The 20,486-nt window shown below is 46.0% G+C and overlaps 1 protein-coding gene across 5 annotated transcripts in view; it reads left to right on the forward strand.

Annotated features, from left to right (window-relative positions):
* The window catches only part of LOC115143109 (inositol 1,4,5-trisphosphate receptor type 1), a 169,181-nt gene that overhangs the window by 116,406 nt on the left and 32,289 nt on the right, over positions 1–20,486 (forward strand). For 2 of the 5 annotated variants that reach the window (XM_029683196.2, XM_029683198.2), the window contains 3 exons: positions 5,898–5,945; positions 7,406–7,541; positions 10,657–10,844. In XM_029683196.2, the coding sequence (XP_029539056.1) occupies positions 5,898–5,945; positions 7,406–7,541; positions 10,657–10,844 (372 nt within the window). The remainder of the gene's footprint in view (positions 1–5,897; positions 5,946–7,405; positions 7,542–10,656; positions 10,845–20,486) is intronic. The other 3 variants (XM_029683197.2, XM_029683199.2, XM_029683200.2) reach the window with 2 other exon arrangements.

The following is a 20,486-nucleotide window of genomic DNA, read 5'->3' on the forward strand; positions in this document are numbered from 1 at the left end:
CCAGTAGTGCTGTGCTGTTCCAGGGTGAGTCCCATGCTGGTAGGGCAGGCTGCCAGTATGTGTGTCCCAGTCAGTCTCTCTAAGGGCTGTGGAATGTGTGCACTAGTTCCATTTAGGTACATCCCTCCCTACTTCACTAGAAGGATGAATGGAGCTTTCAGGAAGAGCTTTAGTCAATGATATTGCAGCACCATGCTGTCATGGACAGGACCAGGAGTTCTTTCTGTTCTGGTCAAGTGTGCAGAGAAAATCCCTGGCCCTAGTTATGGACCACTAAGAGGAGAGTGTGAGTTTGATAGAATATCCTGACACTTTCTGTTTGACCTAAATGCATTTGTGACCAGAAATGTTGGCTTCTCAAATGTGTGCCATTTATTTATCTTCTCTTCCTCTCTTTCTTTCCCTATGCATTCTTCCTTTCTCCCCATTCTCTACTTTCTATGTGCAGTCTGAGCTCATGGCTGTTTTAGGGTGTTTCCCCTGCCTTTCCCCAGGGTGTCAGTAGGAGGCACTGTAACAGTGTATCTAGGATTAGGTTTGTGTGTGTGTGTGTGTGTGGCTGCGTCCTAGTTTTCCCTGCCTGTGAGCTGCACGATCCCTGGGCCGCTGCCAGCTCTGGGGCGGTGGTTACATAAGAACCGGGTCGGCTTTCTTTCCCTTTTTCCTGGAACCCAGCCTGCCTCTCTCTCTCCTTGCTTCTCTCCCTCTCTCTCTCCTTGCTTCTCTCCCTCTCTCTCTCCTTGCCTCTCTCTCTCTCCTTGCTTCCCTCTCTCTCCTTGCTTCCCTCCCTCTCTCTCTCTCCTTGCCTCTCTCTCTCCTTGCTTCCCTCCCTCTCTCTCTCTCCTTGCCTCTCTCTCTCCTTGCTTCTCTCTCTCTCTCTCTCTCCTTGCCTCTCTCTCTCCTTGCTTCTCTCTCTCTCTCTCTCTCTCCTTGCCTCTCTCTCTCCTTGCTTCCCTCCCTCTCTCTCTCTCCTTGCCTCTCTCTCTCCTTGCTTCTCTCTCTCTCTCTCTCTCCTTGCCTCTCTCTCTCCTTGCTTCTCGCTCTCTCTCTCTCTCTCTCCTTGCTTCCCTCTCTCTCCTTGCTTCCCTCCCTCTCTCTCTCTCCTTGCTTCCCTCTCTCTCCTTGCTTCCCTCCCTCTCTTTCTCTCCTTGCCTCTCTCTCTCCTTGCCTCTCTCTCTCATTGCCTCTCTCTCTCCTTGCTTCCCTCTCTCTCCTTGCTTCCCTCCCTCTCTCTCTCTCCTTGCCTCTCTCTCTCCTTGCTTCCCTCCCTCTCTCTCTCTCCTTGCCTCTCTCTCTCCTTGCCTCTCTCTCTCTCCTTGCTTCCCTCTCTCTCCTTGCTTCCCTCCCTCTCTCTCTCTCCTTGCCCCTCTCTCTCCTTGCTTCCCTCCCTCTCTCTCTCTCCTTGCTTCCCTCTCTCTCCTTGCTTCCCTCCCTCTCTCTCTCTCCTTGCCTCCCTCCCTCTCTCTCTCTCCTTGCCTCTCTCTCTCCTTGCTTCCCTCCCTCTCTCTCTCTCCTTGCTTCCCTCTCTCTCCTTGCTTCCCTCCCTCTCTCTCTCTCCTTGCTTCCCTCTCTCTCCTTGCTTCCCTCCCTCTCTTTCTCTCCTTGCCTCTCTCTCTCCTTGCCTCTCTCTCTCATTGCCTCTCTCTCTCCTTGCTTCCCTCTCTCTCCTTGCTTCCCTCCCTCTCTCTCTCTCCTTGCCTCTCTCTCTCCTTGCTTCCCTCCCTCTCTCTCTCTCCTTGCCTCTCTCTCTCCTTGCCTCTCTCTCTCCTTGCCTCTCTCTCTCTCCTTGCTTCCCTCTCTCTCCTTGCTTCCCTCCCTCTCTCTCTCTCCTTGCCCCTCTCTCTCCTTGCTTCCCTCCCTCTCTCTCTCTCCTTGCTTCCCTCTCTCTCCTTGCTTCCCTCCCTCTCTCTCTCTCCTTGCCTCCCTCCCTCTCTCTCTCTCCTTGCCTCTCTCTCTCCTTGCTTCCCTCCCTCTCTCTCTCTCCTTGCCTCTCTCTCTCTCCTTGCTTCCCTCTCCCTCTCTCTCTCCTTGCCTCTCTCTCTCCTTGCTTCTCTCTCTCTCTCCTGACCTCCACTGATGTGTGACCTTCAGAGGTAATTGCCAATAACAGTGTGGAGGAGCTGTATACCCAAAGACACTGGCTGTGCCTTCGCAGGAGGGGTCCAAGAGGGGATATAGGGGGGGTACAGGGTTGAGGGGGGGGGGGGGTATATATCTGTCTACAGCCCTCCCTATCCACACCGGTTTGATGCCCCTCCCTCCTCACCGCTAGCTCTGATGTAATAACGGCAGTATGAGGTAAACAAGCCAGCCAACCTCGCCCACCTTTCTCTCGCTAATACCTCTCATATTTCTCCCTGTTTCCTTCTCTCTTTCTTTTTTTCCCTCTATCTTTCTCTGTCTCTCTCTCTCTCACTTTTTCTCAGTATCTCTCTCCTTCTTTCTCTCACACTCGGTACAGTCCTGCAGACACTTACACTGTGTGTGTAGTCTAAGTAGAGTTGGCAGAGGTTGTTTCCGTGGTGTGTTAGTGTTGGAAGAGACTCCCCACACAGCACAGTGCAGACACACACTCCTCTCTGTGATTAATCAAGATAAATATACGTGGGTTAAAATGTAGCTTGTCCTTAATGCACATGAACATATATGTGTGAGCTGCTCTAGAATATCTATGTTATGTATTCTTAATTCTGGTAGGACCGGCAACTCACAGGGGGACCATGTCTGTTCTAACCGAGCACCAGCTAACTCAGTTCAACACATCATGGGCTCGATGATAAGTTGATTAGGTGAAGCTGAATCATGTGTGTTGGTGTTGGGCCAGAACAAAAATGTTCTCATTCTGGTTCCCCACTGGTTCGCCACTAAATAAGCGTGTATTTTTGGTTCTGATAGGGTGCGAAAGTTGAACTAATAGAGGCATCCATAAGTGAAATTCTTCTAGAATCAATGGGTATCAAATGGATAAATAATACAAATGGATGTAATAAATAATAAAAATGGATGTAGCAATCTCAGTCTCAATCCACACCTGGGCCCATGATTTAAAGAGGAAGGAGGCAAATCAGTGAGAGGGACCTGGGCTCTGTTCAGGAGGGTGTATCGTCACAAAACCGTCAGATATAAATGTTTTAGAGCAGATATGATACTCTGTCATGTAGAATATGGAATTGTGTCAGCTCTATACGTTACATCTCTGCAACATTCTGAACTGTTATTTTAGCTGAATAGATCCTTTATAGATGACTATGTACAAAAGTAGTTCCGGTCAATTGTTGACACTCACCAGACACTTGGTTGGTATTGGCCTTGGCTCAAGAGCTTGGGTGGACTAGATGGATTTCATTTTGCAAGTCTGAGAAAAGCAGGTTAGTTTCAGCGAAAATGACAGAGCAACAGACATTTTATTAGGTTTCCTCAATGTCTTTATTGTATTTGGAGAACTTTGGACAGTGGGCAGCCAAGCGGCAAACCACAAGATCCATTTCAGTCATCAACGGGTCTAAACATGACTGTCTCCCTCCGCCTGCTAAAACACAAACACATGGACATGCACAGCACACACACCAAAAAAAACACCTAAAAGGGGAATGTTTTTGCATGTGTTTTTTCTTAACGTGGAATCTGGAGATGTGACAGACAGCAGGGGCTTGCCGCGGGGAGATTCCAGCTCGGTGGAACAATTGTTGGGGAGGATGTGGTGAACATGAGGGGTTGTTGTGCGGTCGCTGTGGTTCGACCCATGGGCGTTGGGGAGAGAGCGCAGATCTGCTCTGATCAGCAGGCTGTGTGACGGTGGCTGTCTGGCATTGATGTGGTCATACATTTTGAAGGAAACAGTATGATTATGTAAACGTAACTTTTTAAGTTAGATTTAAATATTCTTAAGTATTTAAGTGATGTGTAAAAGGTAACATAATCACTGAAAGTTTTAAGGTGACACAAACATGCTAGTCTCTATACAGACACATACCAGGAATTCTCAGGCTTATCTACCCTATATTGGATATACGGTAGGAAAACGGTACACTATTCCAACCCTACACACACACACACACACACACACACAACCTCTCTCACACACAACTTCTTGGCGCACCCATCCCGTTAGCGGGATCATTTTCGTCAACATCCGCTGAATTGCAGAGCTCCAAATTCAAATTAAATTATTAAAAATATTTAATTTTCATGAAATCACAAGTGCAATAAAGCTAAATACAGCTTGGCTTGTTGTTAATCCACCGGACGTGTCAGATTTTAAAAAAGCTTTACAGCTAAAGCAAACTGAGCGTTCGTGTAAGGACATCTCTATCAGCAGACAAAACATTACAAACAGCTAGCAGCAAAGTAGATTTTTTACGAAAGTCAGAAAAGCAATAAAATGAATCGCTTACCTTTGATGATCTTCAGATGTTTGCACTCACGAGACTCCCAGTTACACAATAAATATTCCTTTTGTTCCATAAAGATACCTCCATTTGGTTGCCGTGTTTTGTTCAGAAATCCACAGGCTCGAGCGGTCACGAATGGGCAGACGCAAATTCCAAATAGTATCCGTAAAGTTCGTAGAAACATGTCAAACGTTTTTTATAATCAATCCTCAGGTTGTTTTTACAATAAATAATCAATATTTCAACCGGACCGTAGCTTTTTCAATAGGAGAGAGAGAAAATGTCTGCTCCAAGCTGTTGCGCATGCAAAACTCTGCTGGCACCCAGCCATCCACTGACGCGATGTGATCATTCTCGCTAATTTTTTCAAAATAAAAGCCTGAAACTATGTCTAAAGACTGTTCACATCATGTGGAAGCCGTAGAGAAAGGAATCTGGTTGATATCCCTTTAAATGGAGGGAAGGCATGCAATGGAACAGGGAGCTTTCAAAATAAGAGGCACTTCCTAGTTGGATTTTCCTCAGGTTTTCGCCTGCAATATCAGTTCTGTTTTACTCACAGACAATATTTTGACAGTTTTGGAAACTTTCGAGTGTTTTCTATCCTAATCTGACAATTATATGCATATTCTAGCTTCTGAGCCTGAGAAATAGGCAGTTTAATTTGGGTACCATTTTCATCCAAACATCAAAATACTGCCCCCTACACTCAACAGGTTAATGTAGCCAGTTATAGGCCTGCCCTCAGCCACCCTTTATTCCCTCCTTCCTTGTTTCAGGGGGGCATGGTTGTGCTGGCAGAGCCCTGTGTTGTGATTTGTTGTGTTATTCTCGCTCTCTTGTTATGGTGACAGATGGGTTTTCTAAGTTCCTGTGTGTCACTGAGCTCCATTATGTAACTCCCTCCCTCTCTCTCTCCCCTCCACCCCTTCCCCATCCACACCTCCCCTTCTAGTGTATCTGCATGTTATGTAATTAACATGATTGCATGGGAGCGTGATCGGACTCCAAACAGTTGTAGCTAGCTAACAGGTATCCTGTACATCCCACTATGTGGCCGCACCTCTCCAAAAGGCCAAGGATCCACATGAAAGAGAAGAGAACCATGGATTACTTTTATTTGTGTTGTCATTTGTACAGTGGTATTGTACTTTGCTGACTGCAACGTTGGTCTGCAGTTCGTTAAATGCTGTGGTTCCAGAGAGTGAACTGTTGATTCTCTCCACCCTCCCTTTACTTCCTGATTGATAGTCATCATCACCGTTGCTGACCCCTCCCTTTGCTTTGACCCCTCCATAACCTTCACACCACCCCGCTCTAACCAGTCAATGGCATGGCACAACCCTATAGCTGCCTATTTGCAAGTCAATAATTTATAGAATTATTAATAATCTGTTATTAACACTGTGTCTTTGTATGTTGGCCTTACCAATGCTGCATGAGGAATAACCCTGTGTTTGTTTCTGTTGGCCCGCTGTGCTGTGCTAACCCACCTCACTGCACCAGCAGCTGGATCTCAACCAGCCACAGAAAATACTGGATGACCAGAGGAGGGTAGGTACTAATCCTGACTGTAACATGAGCACAACCATAAACCCTTAACCTCAATTTAACCTTAATAAACTACTGGAGGATCCTAACATGAGCATAACATCAGAAAAGGGTAGGTACTAGTGGCCAGGGCCATAACATGACCAAGATAAACCCCTAGTCCTGAACGTAACTCTAACATAACAGAAGCTCACACACATGATCAAGACCGACCGTAGAGATTTCTAGGCTTTCACCCTAGCCTGAACCCTTAACCCATCACTGAACTCAACAGATTACGAACTCCACTGCAGCCCTTACCCTACGGTTGTGGTTAGCTGACTTGGCGTCCTCCATATAATCACGGTTGGCTTAGTGTGTCTGTGTGTGTGGAAAGGATGAGCACAAGTGAAGCCTGTATTTCAGTGGCATTCTCTTAGCAGTCAGTTTGTCTCTAACACAAACTGGGTACTGCAATCGAACACAGATGGACCAACTCACACAACATATGCTACCTTCCCACCTCCACACACTTGTTGTCTCGAAGGAAATGGGGAGTGGAAGACAAAGATGTGGAGCGTGATTGGATGTTTGGCTCTCGATGTGTGATTGTCGTTTGTTTCACACAATGCCCAAACAATGTCCATTTATCTGCCCCCTGCCGATGACAGATAAGGCTCTGTTCTCCGTACTGCGTGGGTTAGCCCATCTCTGCTAGCTGGAGCATTACCATGGTAGCAGGCTTTATGTAATGTTGCTCTCATTCTCAAATGCACACCCACGGCTGACTGTAACACACACTCTACCACCTCTCACTCTTTTCCCTCAGTTCCCCTCATGGGAGGTCTGTCAGGTAACGTGTGCGCTGCAGTTGCCGTGGCAATGGCAGAGTCGTGCAGACTCCCATTGGTGGCTGGATGAGTCATCTTTGGGAGGGCAGGCCTGTCTGAAAAAAGCTAGGTCCCAAACTCCCAAAGCAGGACGCAGGCTCACTTTTACCAGGGATAGAGATATAACAAGCTTGATGACTTATTTTTACCTGTGTTATTGAGTGTTTATTCAATATGTGAATGAGAATGTTGGGACAGTAATAACAATACGGACATTTAGCAGATGCTTTATCTACAGCAACGTAGGGAGCCCATGCTGATATCAAACCCATAACCCTGGTGTTTTCAGAACCCTATTCCAACCAAAACAAACGTGCCATCTGAACTCTAATCTTCATCATTGCAGGACTATGTGCGTAACTTAGAGCAGTTCAGTTCATGCACACAATGTTTATTTGGATTGGCTTGGCCTGATCCTGGGAAGTTGCCATATGTCCCTTCCCTCTTCAAACCACTTTAATCAATTCAACTGGGCCTCACTGGCATGATGATGCATATATGGTGCTCATAATGTACACTGTATAATAAACTCCCTCTCAAGTCTCCTCTCTTACACCATCACACTAATACACCTCCGTTTTCTTCTCTCTGTAGGGTGAGGCGTTGAGGCAGATTCTGGTGAACCGTTACTATGGCAACTTCCATAGTAGGAGTGGTGGGCGGAGGGACAGCCTGACTGCCTTCAGCAACGGAACCCTGGTTCCAGTAGGGCCCAGCAAGAGCCAATCAGGTGAGAGCATCTCTCTGAGAAGATTCCCTATATCTAGTATATAGTATCTCTATCTGTCATCTCCTCTGTCTGTCCTCTTCTCTGTCTGTCTGTCATCTTATTTGTCTCTCTGTTTGTCATCTTGTCTGTCTGTCTCCCTGTCCTCTTCTCTGTCTCCCTGTCCTCTTCTCTGTCTCCCTGTCCTCTTCTCTGTCTCCCTGTCCTCTTCTCTGTCTGTCTGTCCTCTTCTCTGTCTGTCTGTCCTCTTCTCTGTCTGTCTGTCCTCTTCTCTGTCTGTCTGTCCTCTTCTCTGTCTGTCTGTCCTCTTCTCTGTCTCTCTGTCCTCTTCTCTGTCTGTCTGTCCTCTTCTCTGTCTGTCTGTCCTCTTTTCTGTCTGTCTGTCCTCTTTTCTGTCTGTCTGTCCTCTTCTCTGTCTATCTGTCCTCTTGTCTGTCTGTCTGTCCTCTTCTCTGTCTGTCTGTCCTCTTCTCTGTCTGTCTGTCCTCTTCTCTGTCTATCTGTCCTCTTCTCTGTCTGTCTCTGTCTATCCTCTTCTCTGTCTCCCTGTCCTCTTCTTTGTCTCCCTGTCCTCTTCTCTGTCTGTCTGTCCTCTTCTCTGTCTGTCCTCTTCTCTGTTTGTGTCTGTCTGTCCTCTTCTCTGTTTGTCTCTGTCTATCCTCTTCTCTGTCTCCCTGTCCTCTTCTCTGTCTCCCTGTCCTCTTCTCTGTCTCCCTGTCCTCTTCTCTGTCTCCCTGTCCTCTTCTCTGTCTCCCTGTCCTCTTCTCTGTCTCCCTGTCCTCTTCTCTGTCTCCCTGTCCTCTTTTCTGTCTCCCTGTCCTCTTTTCTGTCTGTCTGTCTATCCTCTTCTCTGTCTCTCTGTCTGTCTTTCTCTCTGTCTCTCCTCTTCTGTCTCTCTGTCTGTCTTTCTCTCTGTCTACCCATCTTCTCCGTCTGTCCTCTTCTCCGTCTCTCCTCTTCTGTCTCTCGGTCTGTCTGTCCATTGTTTTGGACGAAAAGGTTAACTCTCAGGTCATTTTTATCGCATGTTGCATAAATCACCCCACAATCAAATTAGCTTGTTTTGTACATTTTTTTATGTAAGTTGTCACAAACTGTTATATGAGTAATTTGCCAGATACAAATTAACAAAAGGAACTTAAAATGTAAAAAAAAAAATAATAATAATTTTTTAAAAGCAAGAGTTTCTAGTGCACACAAACCAAGCATGGCAACATTCCATATTCTTTTGACCTAATTCTGAACTCTGGACCTCTGCCCCTTTCCAAAGAAAAGTATCTTTATTTATCTTTATTAGTCATGCAGATAGCACAACTTTGAGAGGTGAAAGTCTGTGCATGGTGGACAGGGAAGTTGATATTGTTCTGCTAAAGAAGTGTATGCATGTCAAGGTTTCTCAAACAGACCTGTTCATTATCTCTCTGTTATATAGGCCTCCTGGTTATCTCTATACACACACACACACACACACACATACACACATAATTCTTTACTGCTGAGCTGTAGAGATGTCTAGCTCTAGTCCAGCCCTGTGACTGAGCACAACACTGTTATTTCCTCATGATGAGCAGGTCACTGTGTGATTGATCTGACCAAAATATTGAGGCAATTTATCTCTTCACACAGCTTTTCTCATACAACTCAGTTGAGGAGAACTACTCTGGCTTTTTGGGAATGAGGCCTGTTGAATAAACCATGATAAGAGTGTAGCTTATTTCTATGTAGTATTAAGAACATCACCAGGATGCAGAAGTGTATCACACTTAACATGGTGGCAGCTGTACACGCATATGGAATTATGTCATATTACCCAGGTAAAGCATGTTTTAGTGCCCATGTTCATGTCAATCAATGTAATATGTAAGTGATGTTACAACACTATGCCTCTTATGGGAATGAGTAATAAGCGTAGTTCTTGGGCCCCCCCCCCAAGCCTTATTAATGTGTTTACATGTGTGTGAGTGCAATGTGTGTGAGTGCAGTGTGTTTGCATGTGTGAGTGCAATGTGTTTGCATGTGTGAGTGCAGTGTGTTTGCACGTGTGTCAGTGTGAGATTGCTTTGTGTTTGCATGTGTGTGAGTGCAGTGTGTGAGTGCAGTGTGTTTACGTGTGTGTGTGTGTAAGTATATGAATGCAGTGTGTTTACATGTCTGTGTGTGTGTGCATATGAATGCAGTGTGTTTGCATGTTTGTGTGTGTGTGCAGTGTGTTTGCATGTGTGTGGGTGTATGAGTGCTGTGTGTTTGCGTGTGTGTGTTTGCGTGTGGGTGTGTGAGTGCAGTGTGTTTGCCTGTGTGTGAGTGCAGCGGGTGTGTTTGCATGTGTGTGAGTGCAGTGTGTGTGTGTGTGTGTGTGTGTGTGCAGCGAGTGTGTGTGTGTGCAGCGAGTGTGTGTGTGTGCAGCGACTGTGTGTGTGTGCAGCGAGTGTGTTTGCGTGTGTGTGTGTGCAGCGAGTGTGTTTGCGTGTGTGTGTGTGTGCAGCGGGTGTGTTTGCATGTGTGTGTGTGTGTGTGTGTGCAGCGGGTGTGTTTGTGTGTGTGTGTGAGTGCAGCGGGTGTGTTTGCATGTGTGTGTGAGTGCCATGGGTGTGTGAGTGCCATGGGTGTGTGCCACTACTAAAGGCTGCCATGGGTGTTGTCATTGATACTGGTGTTAATCGCTCATAAGAAGCATAGTAGCCCCTCTTGATGTTTTCTTATGAAATTAAAACATAATTATTTGACATGTGGCTAAAACTTGAATTTGCTTTCTAATTATATATGCAATTAATTTGTAAATTAGTATGTAAAGGTTTCACAATGAAATATACATGTAGGCGACTGCCTGGGTGTAGGCCACTGCCTGGGTGTAGGCCACTGCCTGGGTGTAGGCCACTGCCTGGGTGTAGGCCACTGCCTGGGTGTAGGCCACTGCCTGGGTGTAGGCCACTGCCCTATTTTGCACTCATATTTCGCCAGACATTCCATTGTGAATGAGTAATTTAGAGGTATCTATAGATGACTGTGGTAGTAAGATGTTAGATATAAGATTTGAAACATCTCCTTATCCTTATAAATCAGTAGATCAGGGAAAACCACATTCATAATCCTGACCCTCCACCCTTGTCCCTCCCTTCAGGTCTAGGTGGTCCGGGAGCCCTGAGTCGAGGGGAGATGAGCCTGGCAGAGGTGCAGTGTCACCTGGACAAGGAGGGCGCCTCCGACCTGGTCATCGACCTCATCATGAACACCACCAGTGACCGTGTCTTTCAGGAGAGCATCCTATTGGCCATCGCCCTGCTGGAGGGTGGGAACACCACCATCCAAGTGAGTCAGAGCCAGCTGCCAATCATAAGGATGTGGGTTTGTCAGGAATGACTGAAGCCTAATAAATACCTGAATGATCAATCAAACCAAACATTATTTAAAGTGCATTTCACTACTATAAACAACATACATCATTGGTCCAAACATCCAACACACTTCATAGATGAGGGAAAAAAAAGATAAGTCCTTGGATAGGGACAGTACCAGGGTCTATCCAGGTAGTGGCCTGCTCTGACCCTGTACAAGACAGCCATTTTGCATTAGTCCACACCCCTCCCTGCTGCCTTAGAAGGGGTGGCAGGTAGACTCAAGGTTCGAGCGTTGGGCCAGTAACCAAATGGTTGCTTATTTGAAAACCTGAGCTGATAAGGTAAACAATCTGTCGCTGTGCCCTTGAGCAACGCACTTAGCCTTAATTGCTCTAGGGGCTCTGTACAATGGTGCCCCTGGCTGTGACCCCACTTCCTGCAGGTCGCTCAGGGGAGTTGGAATATGCAAGAAACACATTTCCATTACACACTTGTAACAGGACAAATATAAACACCCACAAAATTATTATTATTATAGAAGAGAATGACTCAGCATGCCCCACAACACTGCTCTACTTCTCCTGACAGAGCTGAGCACACGATAAAGACCAAGTTTACTGTCAACTTTAAACAGTCCCTTGAGGCCAAGGGGAATGATTGAACTGAAACTGTGAGGCACATGACACCTGCTCCATAAAGCCCTCTGGATTGTTTACAATGGAGAAATATGATACTTCTCTGCAAACATAGGAGACATTTAGTTACGTGTGTGTGCATATAAATGTGTGCACAAGCCCGCTGCATTTATGTTTGCTATCAATCTGTCTGTGTTGTCTGTCTGTCTCTGCCTGCCTGTGCTTGCGTAAGCAGGGGCAACTTGCGTAATCAGATTAGGAGGGAGGAAGCCACTCTAGCAGAGATGATGTCCTGACTTCCCACGGCTGCAGCCTGTCTGCCTGTATCCCTCTCTGCCTCCCTCGCTGCCTGTTAGCCTGGCTGCTGCAGAGAGAGCACAGAGTATCACGTGACCAGCATTACATAAGGCCTGTGTGAATGAACAATGAGGAATGTCTCGGGCTTAAAAACATTCCAGCCCTCTCTCTTTCCCTCCCTCTCTTTCTCGACCCAGACTGGGTCATGCTGGGCCTCTGGAAGTGGGGCAGTAGGGAGAGAGAGAGGGGGGGGGGGGGACTGGAAATAAACTGCCGCTCTTTATTACATAGTTATTTTGTTCTGAAACAGTGAGCGGAAATTTAGATGGGGAAATATTGAAGTATTAGCATTTAATGCTAAAAAGGGGAGACATGTTCTCCTAAGTACTTCATGACTTAACATACTGTAGCATTTCATGAATGTAAACCAGCTTGCTAGGCTATATAATTTGCTTTCTGACCCAGATACTTCTCCAGATGATCACCAACTGTCACCTCTACAAATAACCACTTGACGTCTCTGCAGTTGTCCTCTTTGGTGTTTGGACTGTTCTGTCTCCCAGTAGATTATGAAACCTGAGGACACACTAGAATAGGTCTTTCTAGAAACCTCCAGGTTCACTTTTCATACTGATGAGCTGGATAATAATCTTCTTAACCCTGGTCTTTGAAGATATATTTATTTAATTATGATGAAAAGTGGATTTGTCTCTCAAAGAATATTAAGACTATACAAATAGCAATGTATTTTTTTTTAAATTAATTTGCTGGAGTCCTTACCTCATATTATTTCTATGAAACACAAACTAATAGCAATGCGCATGTTTGTTGGTGTACTAGCACTCCTCGTTTTCAATGTATCTTTTTAAGAAGGGATCCACTCTGAGGTTTCTTATCTGTGTTGACGGGTCTATCCCACACAAGCTTTTCACTACGCCCACAATAACATCTGCTAAACACGTGTATGTGACCAATAGAATCTGATTTTGATTTGACAACTCTTCTGGATGGAAGCCTGAGATAGCACTCACACGGTTTACCATTACCCCCTGATCTACATACCACACAGAAATAAACCTGACCATGTACTCACTCACCCACTCCCTCAGTCATGCTCAAACTCCTTACTTATACACTCTCCTGCCAGCTTCTAGGCAGGAGTGACTGAGCAACTGTCTTTATACAAAGAAAAGAAAGTTAGCCAAGAACAATACATGTCAGGGGCTCCCGAGTGGCGATCTCAGCGCTAGGGGCCTCGGTGCTAGAGGCGTCACTACATACCCTGGTTCGATTCCAGGCTGTATCACAACCTGCCGTGATCGGGAGTCCCATAGGGTGGTGCACAATTGGCCCAGCGTCGTCTGGGTTAGGGTTTGGCCGAGGTAGGCCGTCATTGAGAATTTGTTCTTAACTGACTTGGCTAGTTAAAGGTTACATAAAATAAATAAAAACATCAGTCACTTTGCTGCAGGAGACATTAGATTGTTCCTGCCTGCCACACTCTTCCTTCCTGTGGCGGCTACTGTTGGCACAAAGGGAGGGAAAGGTTTTGTGTGTGTGCGTGGTTATTGTGTCGGGATGTGACATTTCAGCAGTGGTCGGGCACCTGACGTGAAACCAGAAGTCATGCTGCTCGTTTGCCTTCCAGGAGGCATCCATAGACTGACTGCACACTGAAGAACCAATGCCACACCAATAAAGGCTTCTTTGTGCTAATATGTAAGGAAGGAAGTTAGTAAGTTCGGGATGGTGAGGTTCCTCTCTGGGTTTTAGTCCTGAGTTACTGGGTAAGATGATTGACAAGACACAAGGGCATCTGTTCTATTCTGTCTAGTCTGTGATTTTGTTCAAGCTTCCATTGTCAGGGGAGGGTCAGAGTGACAGAGAGGACAGAGGATAAGGAAGAAGAGTAGAAGATGAAGGAACAGAGAAGAGGATAGCAGGAAGAAGGAAGCAAGAGGCTCGTTTTGGGTAAGAGAGGACAAAAGGCTGTAAGTGAAGAAAATCATTCAGTGGAGAGAGAAGGCAAAAGGAAGAGAGACGCGGAGGAGAGCTGCAATTCCAGTTAGTCTATGTGTGGCGCTGCCTGGCGTGAATTAGGGAGAGAGAGAGTGGGAACGAGAGGGAGCGCTGTTATAAATAGCTGTTATATAACATCCCTTTGTTGATGCCAAGTGGCGGAACGGAAGGAGAGAAGGGAAAGCGCTGTGACCTTGTTTTTCAGAGCCCCCGCCTCGCCCTGCCACGCCTAAATCTCATTCCGCTTGGGGTTAGTCTCCATGGTTACAGACAGTCTCTCTGTTTACCCAACACTCCAGGGAGCCCCTGAGACTCCCCATCCCTCACTTCCCTCCTGCTCTCTGCTCCTCTGCCCTCCTCACCATCACTCCATTTTCTACTCCTCCACCACCATGTCTGTCTTAACATCCTCAACATCAATCTGTCGAGCGTTGTCTCTTTTCCAGAACAATTTTTCTAAGTCCGGTCTAAACACAGATGTATTTTTAATACTCCTGCCAAAACAATGTACTTGTAGGAACACTATATCTCTCTATTCTACTAATGTCTTCTAATAATAGGGGGATGTTTTGACCACGCTGAAATGCAGAAGAAAGAAAGACCATATTACTTCTACCATCATGTTGTTGCAAAGTGCATGGTTCGGCAACAACAAATGTGTACAGTGTGTGATGCATACAATGCAATCACACACAATGCAAACTTTGTTTTGAATCAATTGTGGCGAGGGAGACCCTTTAGGACCCTCTATGATTTAGAAGAGCTCAGGTCAAGTCAGCTCTTCGAAAGGGTCTAAGCCTCTGAGTGAGTGAGATCCATCACAACCAAACTGTAGCGTGAACATTACCTCAGAAAACTCCACCAAAACCAATGTAACTCGACCCAGATGCCCAAACTCCACCAGGCCTGTTATATATGGCAACACCACCAAATTTGAGTGCCATTTGCTCATAGATGGGGATGCCCTAGTGAGAGGAAGCATGTTAACAAAAGAGTGGAGAATGAATGTGGTTATTATATAAGAGAAATGTAGTTTGAGAGCGCTTGCGTATGCGTGACACAGAACATTTCACACTGTCCTTCAAAGCTGGTCTGTTTTGATGGAGACAGCTCACCAACATTTCAATACATTTTTATTTATTTATTTAACCTTTTATTTAACTAGGCAAGTCAGTTAAGAACAAATTCTTATTTACATTGACAGCCTACCCGGCCAAACCCGGACAACGGCGGGGCAATTGTGTACCGCCCTATGGGACTCCTGCATCTCCCAACTGAGGTGCAATTCCTTAGACCGGTGTGTGTGTTACGTAAGCTATCCAGGGTTAGAGGGAGTAGGGGGGCTGTGAAGAGCTCTTGTCTCCGCTAGGATCAGTGTAATCGCTGTGTGTGTTATCCTGGCCAAGGCCCCACCGGTGAAGCCTACCCCCCCTCCTCCCTCACCCCCTCCTCAGGCCCCAATGTCCCACCCACGCCTGTGCGAGAAAGAGAGATGGGAAGGAGAGAGGTTTTTTTACGGTCTCTGGGAGAGATGAGGCATGAACACTCCAGCCCCCCCCCCCCCACACACACACACACACTTCTGTGGTTTGCCAGGTTGTGAGGTTCAGTTAATCCCCCCCTCTCTGCCTCTGCACTATCCACTCTGTCATCAAGTTATTTATTGCACTGGATCTTGCTGGATAGCACGCACACTCCCCCCGCACCACCACCCCTACTCTCCTCCACCCCACACCCCTTCACCCTGACTGGTGGCAGAGGGTGTACGTGCGAGTGGTCTGGTGCACAGTGGTGGGGGTAGGGGTGGGTGGGGCCTGGGGGATTTGGAGTCTGCTGCCCAGGGGGCATAAGTACACAATGATGTCATTGTTGATTTGGAGTAGAGGAGGGTGTAGGTAGAAGTCACTGATTTTGGGTTTAAGCTGGGCAGATCTGTCATTGGAATACCTGATGACACAACATAATACTGTTTTATTCAGACTGCATAATCCTTTGATACTGAGGAAAGACTGCTGGCTAGACACTAGTATGTTATCAGTTTCACTAAACTATAGATATACTTTTTGATAGTAAGTGAGCAAGGTACTATCCCATTAAATTTTGGCTTGGATACTTGGAAAATGCTATCTTTACAACCACACTGATCCGTGGTGACCTACATATTTGAGAAGACATTATTTCTGTGACTTATGACAATGTATGTGAGCAACATTGTAACATATTTTGCCAAGGCTTTTAAGCGGCGTTTATTAATGCTGCAGATTACTCCACGACTGTGTGTGTGCATTGTTGTATGATTCCACATTCTCTGTGTGTGCTTGTGTACAGTATGGTGTGTCAGTGGGTTCACTTAGCTATTTCCTGTAGTATGAGATTCCCTTGTATTCAGACAATTAAGGTTAGCAAACTCAGGGCTCTTTACCAAGGAGGAGTGGCATGTTTCATTCATTTCACATGTCTAACATTGTGTTACTGAACGCCCTCATGCCAGCAAGCGTTCCATAGACATCTCTCTTTTTAAATATGACATAAAATGGAGTTTGTCCATTTTGTTTAATCTACAAATTATTTGTTTTTCAACCTCGCATGTCAACACGCACGCACACATACACACACGCTTAAACCAGCCCTAAAGCACACAACCACTACCCCAGTTTAAGACTTCACACCTAACCTAGAAAAAAAGCAAGTTATGCAACAAGCTTGTTAGAGGTAGCCTAGATACCAACTCTGATAACATTACCCCCCCTTCCTCAACCACTCGCTCACTCGTCCCCATTTCTCCCTACCTCTCTTACTCCATTTCCCTTTCTCATTGAATTCTTTGTTAATCTCGCCCCTTTTCTTAACTCTTTTCTGCTCCCTGTCTGTCTTTGTCTCTCCCTCCCTTATTCCCTTCCTCTCTCCTTCTTTCCTCCCTTCCTCCCTCTATCTGTGTAAGTAGGGTAGGCCTCTCCCTCTCGTGTCATATTCACCCTGAGCATTGGGCATGTTCTGCCACTGGGTCAGAGTCTCTCCTCCTCTCCCTCCAAGTAGACTGTGACCAGATAACAGCTCTTACCAAAACACCCCCCCACTCCAGGGAAATAGGACAGCACAGATCTCATTGCAGTCAGGGGTTAGAATGTGCTCCCATTTAGCTTGAATGTGACCCTCACAGAATAGAGTCCAACTGTGGTCTCTCCACTGAGGTTCTGTAACCACATGAGATAATAATAATAATCAATTTATTTTATATTGCAATATTCATTACAAGAAAAATCTGTCACTTTAAAAACAGAATAAATAAACAATTTAACCAAACATCTGTATGGATCTGGCAGTGTTTTGGCAATGGTCTTCCACAGCTTTAGATGACAGGCAGTTCAGAAAGGGTAGTATCTTGATGGCACAGTCAAAGCCTTAACAGGGTTTTTTCCTTCCCTTCTTTAGTGTTTGCTGAGGCTGACTGTGGTCATGGTGTAATGGTGTTTTGCATGCATGTGGCACACAGAGATTGAGACAAGAGTGAGAAAGAAAGAAAGAAAGAGGAGAAGTCCCATCTTGAAACACGATGTTGTCAGACCAGGGATTTATCAGCTAGTTTTAGCCGTGGGACAACTTTTTCTTGAGCGGATGGTCGGAGGGCCGGAACATCATTACAAATCATTTGTAGACTACAGAATGACCGCAAAAAGCCCAAACATATAATATTTGACTAAAACTCAAAAGTTTGGACATACCTACTCATAGTGAAGACATCAAAACTATGAAATAATACATATAGAATCCTGTAATAACCCTTTTTTTAAACAAATCAAAATATATTTGAGATTCTTCAAATATAAATATTGCCTATATGACAGCTTTGCGCACACTCTTGGCATTCTCTCAACCAGCTTCACCTGGAATGCTTTTCCAAAACTTTTTCATGTTTGTTCTTTCCTTATAACTAATGTCTGTGTTCTATTCATGTACTGTTCTATAAACAAATATGTGTTTGCAAGTGGCTGACTGTACAAATCCTCACTATCAGTAGCTGCAATTTGGCAGCACACCCAGACCTTGTTTTCAGAACAAACTAAATATATCTTAGTTTCAAGGTCTCAGTTTAGAGAGAAGAAACCTGGTGAGATATTGCTCAGTCACGGTCATGTTATGAATACTGATTGGTCTGTCACATGAATGAAAATATCATGCAAATATAACTTGTCTGTGTATAGCCGTATATAAGACAACTGCTGGGACTGCCCAGGCAGAGCTTCTGACACATTCACTATGGTGCATTAAGTTTGTTGGAACCTCTCCAGCGCGCTGACAAATAAACAATGATTAATTTAAGATTAACTTAGTGTCCCTGTGTAAGAATTTCATTGACGCACTCTTGAAGGAGTTCCCACATATGCTGAGCACTTGTTGGCTGCTTATCCTTCACTCTGCGGTCCAACTCATCCCTAACCATCTCAATTGGGTTGAGGACGGGTGATTGTGGAGGCCAGGTCATCTGATGCAGCACTCCATCACTCTCCTTCTTGGTCAAATACCCTGCTTCACCATTTGGCAGTGTGACAGACAATTCTGGGTTGCCTGACTCAAACAAGTTGTCTAAATAGGCGACTTTAGGTCATCTCCATGGTAATATTCAGTTACAGTAACTACATACATTACCAGAATTGCCCTTGTAGCAGAAAGTGTATACGTTTATGATATGTACTTGGTGGTCCATTTTGTTTAATCTACACCGTCTACCGAATAGCAGCACTGTAGAAACTGTAGAAACTATTACACTCAACTGAACGACTTGATTAGTGTAGTGTTAGCTAGCTACATAGTTGTCTTTGCTGTCTTCGTATCCAAGATAATTGTGTAGTTTAGAGTGTGTAGTTTTAGAGTGATTATCTTAATTTACCGAGGTTAGCTAGCCAGCTATTTGTCGTCCTTAACGTAGGAGACACTGCTAGCTAGCCAACAGCTAGCCAACGTCTACCGAATAGAACTTCCGCACTCAACAACCCGGTCCCATTCCGCTTCGCTCCACAGGTAGTATCACATTTTCATTTCATTTCATTACAGTACAACGGTTTGATTTGTTTGATCGTAGCTAGCTACATAGCTAGCTACATAGCCGTCTTTGTATCAAAGATAATTGTGTAGTCTAGAGCGATTTTCTAGGTTAGCTAGCCAGCTATTGTCGTTCTTTTAACGCAACGTAACGTAATCAACACTGCTAGCTAGCCAGCTAGCCCCCGAATAGCAGCACTGTAGAAACTATCACACTCAACGGAACGACTTGATTAGTGTAGTGTCAACAACGCAGCCACTGCCAGCTAGCCTACAAAGTCAACAACGCAGCCACTGCCAGCTAGCCTACTTCAGCAGTACTGTATCATTTTAATCATTTTAGTCAATAAGATTCTTGCTACGTAAGCTTAACTTTCTGAACATTCGAGACGTGTAGTCCACTCGTCATTCCAATCTCCTTTGCATTAGCGTAGCCTCTTCTGTAGCCTGTCAACTATGTGTCTGTCTATCCCTGTTCTCTCCTCTCTGCACAGACCATACAAACGCTCCACACCGCGTGGCCGCGGCCACCCTAATCTGGTGGTCCCAGCGCGCACGACCCACGTGGAGTTCCAGGTCTCCGGTAGCCTCTGGAACTGCCGATCTGCGGCCAACAAGGCAGAGTTCATCTCAGCCTATGCCGCCCTCCAGTCCTCGACTTCTTGGCACTGACGGAAACATGGATCACCACAGATAACACTGCTACTCCTACTGCTCTCTCTTCGTCCGCCCACGTGTTCTCGCACACCCGGGAGCTTCTGGTCAGCGGGGTGGTGGCACCGGGATCCTCATCTCTCCCAAGTGGTCATTCTCTCTTTCTCCCCTTACCCATCTGTCTATCGCCTCCTTTGAATTCCATGCTGTCACAGTTACCAGCCCTTTCAAGCTTAACATCCTTATCATTTATCGCCCTCCAGGTTCCCTCTGAGAGTTCATCAATGAGCTTGATGCCTTGATAAGCTCCTTTCCTGAGGACGGCTCACCTCTCACAGTTCTGGGCGACTTTAACCTCCCCACGTCTACCTTTGACTCATTCCTCTCTGCCTCCTTCTTTCCACTCCTCTCCTCTTTTGACCTCACCCTCTCACCTTCCCCCCTACTCACAAGGCAGGCAATACGCTCGACCTCATATTTACTAGATGCTGTTCTTCCACTAACCTCATTGCAACTCCCCTCCAAGTCTCCGACCACTACCTTGTATCCTTTTCCCTCTCGCTCTCATCCAACACTTCCCACACTGCCCCTACTCGGATGGTATCGCGCCGTCCCAACCTTCGCTCTCTCTCCCCGCTACTCTCTCCTCTTCCATCCTATCATCTCTTCCCTCTGCTCAAACCTTCTCCAACCTATCTCCTGATTCTGCCTCCTCAACCCTCCTCTCCTCCCTTTCTGCATCCTTTGACTCTCTATGTCCCCTATCCTCCAGGCCGGCTCGGTCCTCCCCTCCCGCTCCGTGGCTCGACGACTCATTGCGAGCTCACAGAACAGGGCTCCGGGCAGCCGAGCGGAAATGGAGGAAAACTCGCCTCCCCTGCGGACCTGGCATCCTTTCACTCCCTCCTCTCTACATTTTCCTCTTCTGTCTCTGCTGCTAAAGCCACTTTCTACCACTCTAAATTCCA

Source organism: Oncorhynchus nerka, linkage group LG15 (assembly GCF_034236695.1).
Source record: "Oncorhynchus nerka isolate Pitt River linkage group LG15, Oner_Uvic_2.0, whole genome shotgun sequence".
Lineage (NCBI taxonomy): Eukaryota > Metazoa > Chordata > Actinopteri > Salmoniformes > Salmonidae > Oncorhynchus > Oncorhynchus nerka.